This window comes from Ixodes scapularis, unplaced genomic scaffold, assembly GCF_016920785.2.
Source record: "Ixodes scapularis isolate PalLabHiFi unplaced genomic scaffold, ASM1692078v2 PGA_scaffold1__304_contigs__length_218370807, whole genome shotgun sequence".
Lineage (NCBI taxonomy): Eukaryota > Metazoa > Arthropoda > Arachnida > Ixodida > Ixodidae > Ixodes > Ixodes scapularis.
The window spans coordinates 207,706,557-207,712,556 of NW_024609846.1; the positions used below are offsets into that span (position 1 = coordinate 207,706,557).

Sequence of the window (6,000 nt, forward strand, 5' to 3'; positions counted from 1 at the left end):
GCAGTGTATGGAGTTCACTAGGGCATTAAGCTACACGGCAGGACGAGGGGACCGGGCCATTGCCGCCTCATGCGATTGGTTAATGGCGTGGCACTGATCAATCGCAGCAGGCAGTGATGTCCCAGTTCCTTCCCGCCATGAGGCGTGGGTTGTCAGTGGCTTTCAAGCGCCTTATGAAGCTCACTAGGCACGGGAAGTGATGCGGCTGTTCTTAGGCCTAACCACTATCACGATTTCACTGCCCGTGGAAGTATATACAGTATGTTGTGCATCATTCCTTAAACGAAACAAAAACCTTTGAAATCTGGAGTGGCCCTTCCGACAATGCGTACACTACTGGTGCAAATAATGGTGATGAGTTGAGCTTTGGTCCATACCTGGAAAATACAGCCTGAACTTGGGGAAGAAATGTAGAGAGAAAACGGGAAGGATGGAGACAGTAAGGCTGTCTCGTCTCATCTCTTCCGTTGTCTTTCCTTGTCTTCAGCTCTCCTGTTTTCTCTCTACGTTTCTTCCCTAAGTTCAGGCTGATTTTACCAACTACTGGAGCACCACCTCAGAGGCCAAGCCTGCCCTTAACAAGGGGTAGCATTCTATTGTAATAAAAATTCAAGAGCTGTGGCAGCTTCTCCTGGCCCCACATGGCGTCTGCTTCGACACGCAGGACATGTAGATCCTTATTTGTCCACAGTGCAAGATCACAAAATCTCCGCCTTGTAATAGTGAGGCACCCCTGAATCTGGTGGTAGTAGGGGTGCGACGTGATTAGGGAGCCTGTGGTGTCAAGGCAGAAGTCTTTGGCCCCAAAGGCCTCCTTAATCATGTGGTCCCTCCAGGTCCAGGGGCACTTCACTTCCACAAGGCCATCTGTACCAATCAACCCATCGGGGCTCCCACCCAAAACTCCGCTCTCGTGGAGCCACAAACCTGACTTAGTGGTCGTCAAACCCTTTTGCTGTTCGTACTTCAGGAGAGCTTCCTCTTCATGAACTTGGCCCCAGATTACTGCGCAGTTGGTTGAGAGGTTGTACTCTCCTGTAAAGAGAGCCGTCTCGGTAGTTTAACGGGTCACTTTTATGCCTGGGCACTGTGCTCGCTTTCACACATAATGAATTTAGATTAAACCTTTCTGGTCAACTTGTGGCTGGGGCTCTAAACTCGACAAATACAAAGTTGGAACCAAAAGTTTGTGGTGCGCGCCAATCGGACGCTGGCGAAAAAAGCGCGAAGTCATCGTCGTGATAGTCCAATCGGCACGCTCTGTGAACTTCGGCCCCAACTTTGTATTTGACGAGTTTAGATTCCCTGGTGTCTGATTCCATGAGGATCAGCACCAGCGAATTCGAAATTTTACTAATTAAATTAGAGCTAGGTATATTGATGCCCCATCAGTAGCTAAACTTTTGGCAGTCATAGACCCGCTGACCCACTCAGAGTTTGTATGGGTACCCACCCCTGAGTATTGGCGACTTCAGCAAAATTGACGGCGCGTAGCGGCAACGCCGAGAGGCCCAGGAAAGGAGGTAATTTCGACTCCGTCGTCTGCTATCGCTGCTTGGTTCTCATGGGCAGCATAGAAACAAACATTGTTTCCAGTAACTATTTTTATGCTTCCGCCGTGTCATTCTTATGCACTGACTAGAAGAAGGTTTCTACCGTTGAAAAATCGCTTTGCTTTTATATGTAACACTGCTTTTTTCGCAGCAGTGCAAGAAATGTATGCTGGTCTGCGTGCTGAATGACGAAAACAACCTCCTTTCGTCCGCCATTTTGTCTGACCAGTGCGCCCCCCAAATTTCGCTGGAGTCGCGAAATTTGACAATGGCTACGTCTGCATTTACATGAACGCAACCATAACGGGGACTTGCGAAACGGCTCCCTCGCCTTGCTAATATTCTGTTTCATCAGGGCATATCTTGTATCGGTGCAGAATCCCCTGACCACTCTCGAGGGCTGCTGGCGTACCATGAACCCCAGTGTAAAAACCACTATAATATATGTTCCAAAGTCATGGGAAGCTTAAAATTTGATTACAGAAAAAAAGCCTTCATGAATGGTGGACACTTGGCAGCGGAGAATTGCATTTTGGAACAAAAGGTAAGAGACAAAGTTTGGAGTGGGATAGAACAGCTGGCACGTGCAGGGCTCTGAAAGACTGTGTAAAGGGTGGGGTGGAGGGGGCTTATGTAACCAACCTTGCCCAAATTATGAGGAGATGCAGCAGTTATTCTACTGACCAAACTCCGAAATGTAAATACTTGCAAACTGATGCAATCTTACCGAACAGCGTCTTAAAGAGAGAGGGCGGGTATGAACTACGCCTGCAGCTGTCCAGGACCCGACCGAAGTTGCTAGCTGTCAGGCGGTACTTCCGAAGCAGGCTCCAGCTTGGATTGGTCCTTTGCCCGACCGTCATCTCGTGGATGGTCCCCTGGTTGTCCGTGGTCACCGAGAAGTCGGCTCCTGGAAAGGAGAACTTGTTGCTTCAAAGCAAAAATGGATAAACGATAGCCAGAACAACTTGTGCCTCCAGGCTGGTTCACACACTTGCATCTAGTGCAGTCTTATGATCTCTTACGACAAGGGAACACACTGACACCATCTATTGGGTAGCCGCGGAACATTTTCGATTTCCGTAATCGCAAATGTTTCTCAATCCGTCCACATGCCTTTTGTTCCCCCGACCACAACCAATGACGGCGTGCGCTTGGTTGCCTTGTCATTGCATGTTGCCTACGCGTTATCTATGTTGTCCTTTCATTGACATACCCCCCTTATGTTCTGATGTGCCAAAGACGGATTTTAGAACACTTGCTGGTGATATTTTCACCTGACGCGAGCACAGAGGCCACAGAAAACTTCTCTGCTGGGGATGGGGGCTGCAAAGCAGAACTCCTCTGCACGACCCATTTGGTTGGACATGTGGCCAGGGCGCTGCAGAGAACCTCCACGTCTTCTTCGCTGACGGCCCTTCCTGTAGCCCGGTAGTCTGTGGCACTGCCAGGGAAGTGTGCTTCTGTTGGGATAAGGGAGCACAGCGAACTGAAGTATTTGCAGACATACACTGCATAACACAGTAAATGTGAACATTATGATATAAGCACTTTGTCCTATTTTTCAGCGACAGGTAAAAATCATACCAACATAGCACTTTACTGTCATGTTGGTGCCTCGTGTATAAACTACATGTAAGCGATTTGGCGAGCGACGAGACAAGCGGCGGCAACAAGAATCCGCTGTAGCTCGGTCAGTCGCGCAACGAAGCAAACCGCATGAATGCGACGGAAGCAAGCGACCAACGCGATGAGCGATATTTTCTAGAAATCCAGAACCGAGCGACGCGACGAGAAACTGAGAAATCTCCGTCGCTCGTCGCTGACTCTTATCGCCGCATGTAAGTGATTTAGCGAGCGACGACACCAGCGCCGGCGAAAACTGAACACTCGCTCGATCGCCCTTCACCGATCGCTTCTTTCCCGAATCATATCAGCTGCCATCCCCTTTATCGTTTTATGTGGGACGCTGTATGCAACGGGGTGCGATTGATCAGTAACCAAAGTGCTCTCTAAGAGCCCCTAGCGATGAAACGCGAAGAGAACAAAATAACAAGCGGCACAGCTGACTTACCCGAGAGGGCGACCTGTCGTGGCGCGCTACTCTTCGGGCGCCGTAGCCACTGCTGGGGGAGGTCCGTTTTTGAAAAGCCGTTTAGCGCGGCGTACAAGGCAGTGGCCACCATGTGGCTGCACTTGGCTGCCCCACGGGGACACTCGCACTGGCAAGCTAAGATGTCGCCTCCGTGAGAAAGACTGAGCCTTACCAGGTAGGAGCAGTCTTTGAATGAGGCTTGTACATGTGCTCTCAGGGTAAATTCTTCCGCGTCAAACGAAAGAACGTACCCTTCGAGGTATTTTCGCTCTCCTTTTTCGAAGGCCACGTCCTCATCCTTGAAATAGCGGTGGATTTCAGAAAGCCGCAGAAATGGCAAAGGGGCAGCCATTCCTACGACTTGTAGAGAGCAGAAGGACCGCTTTGTTTACCCCCGAGATTCTCCGAGCTCCCGCTCGTAGCCATCCTCCAATCAGAGCGCGGCGATGTGACGTCACGGCACCGACCTGCGCGAAAGAGCAGACGGCTTTCCCTCCGTATAGAGTAGAGCGCGCGTCCTGATTAGCAGTCACTGGTTACACGTCATCCGACTGACAACCTATCACGATAGCGATCGCGTTTCGCGCGTTATCTGGCCTTCGTGTTGCTAGGAGACTTGACCTCCTCACCTCCTGCATTCCATCTCGGCGTGCTTCGGCGGCCATACTTTTGCTTCGGCTGGCGGGTGACATCGCCTTTGTTCATTCGCGCTATTTTGTATTGCGTGTTTTTTTAGAAGGTGGTTGGACAAAGCGGATCGTGTTCACGAAGTGATGCTTGGCACGTAGCTGCACTGCAGTCACAAACCAAGATGTGCCCGCCCGATAAAGGTAAGTCTACCGTTTACATGCACTCGTTGGATGCTGCGTTTTGCGAGGCATGGGGCCTGCTAGTTGGGGACGTGCTTTCCTTTTTCTCCTGTTTATGTCAGAGTTTCTTCGCTTTTGTATTTGTGGCATGTGTGCGCGGTGGCGGTGCCCGGCTCTCTGAGTGTACAAACGAGCACGACATCGCAGCTTCGAGACATTATTCTTGCGTGTAGAGCTGGCGTCATTCAGAGCAACGGGTCTCTATCCTTTTGCCAAAAAACACTTTTTGTGGACAGATGTTTCATGGACTCTCGTTCGTCGACACTACCGTTCCATCGACAGTCGTTACGCGGATTTAGCGTTGTAGGGACATTTCGTCGCGGGTGTATCCTACACGTACTATCCGCTTCGTGGCAACAGTGTGAGGCAGCTCCTTACAGAAAAAAGGTGGTTTGTGTTGTCGATGAAGCATTCTGGCGATGAATCAACGCGTATCTATAAAACGATCTGTCGGTGAAACGTTCGATTGCAGAGCAACATGCTCGCGCTTGTTACCGGCTTCGCTCGCACGTGTGGTTATGCAATGCGATTTTCAGTGGGGATGAGTGAACTAAGGTGGCGCTTCAAGACAAGGCAGTTAGAGTTCTTTTATAGGTTCCCTACGGGAGTCAGAGTTGCGCGTTCATCTTCTTAGCGCGACTTTTGGACCTCTTGGCGAATATGTGCTGCCACCTCGACACGAGGCTAAGTGTCGAGAAAACAACGCGCGCGCAAGGCCTCTCCCACCCGTTCTACACCCAAAACGTCAGCTACATCCTGTTCAACCATTGAGGCGCTGTGACCTACATACCGCTTCCCCAAACTCGCCTTTGTCCCCATCGTGCGTAATCTTCCGCCCCCGAGGTCAACACAACAAAACCATATTCCCTCCCTGCTCGGCCACTTCGAAGGGGGAGAGGGTACTGGAACCATTGACTCTCGAACCGACGAGGCGCGCGGCGCGCTCAAAAGCAGCGGTGCGTACGGCGGGGCGCGTGCAACGTTACTTTCTTGCACGGTACGTGGTCGGATCTCGTCAAATAGCGGCGCGGCGGCACGTAGAAAATAGACGCGCAACTCTGGCTCCCGCAGGGAGCCTATACAGGAACTGGTACTCTAGTGCAGCATTGAGATTATAGGCTCCAGCCAGAGTTGCGCGTCTGGTTTCCACGTGCCGCCGCGCCGCTATTTGCCGATATCCGATCACGTGAGGAGCAGACTCCAAATGCCGTGCAAAAAAGCCACCGGTACGGCGGCTTCGCCGACGGTGCAAGCGCCTCGGTGTGCATACCCCCGCTTTCGCCTCCTCCTGTCCTGTGTTGTCCCCCGCCCTGCCACCCCCCTAAAACAGCCGCCACAGGGCAGGTTAAAGACTGGCCGGCGGCGCCCAAGGGATACTAAGAGCACTCCCCCCCTTTCCTGACTGGAAAACAAGTTGGAACGCCACTGACCGTACATATTCCCCACGAACTACACCCTCCACAATACAGATACAACTACACAT

At 51.5% G+C, this 6,000-nt stretch overlaps 1 protein-coding gene across 1 annotated transcript; it reads right to left on the minus strand.

Moving 5' to 3' along the window:
• Nucleotides 1–2,064: 2,064 nt before the first annotated feature.
• LOC115321534 lies at nucleotides 2,065–4,098 on the minus strand. The gene is made up of 3 exons (XM_040208703.3): nucleotides 4,041–4,098; nucleotides 2,831–3,016; nucleotides 2,065–2,463 (listed from the first exon to the last, which is right to left on the minus strand). Exons 1-3 carry the CDS (start codon nucleotides 4,072–4,074, stop codon nucleotides 2,225–2,227), a joined length of 459 nt encoding a protein of 152 aa, XP_040064637.1. The 5' UTR covers nucleotides 4,075–4,098; the 3' UTR covers nucleotides 2,065–2,224.
• Nucleotides 4,099–6,000: the final 1,902 nt, after the last annotated feature.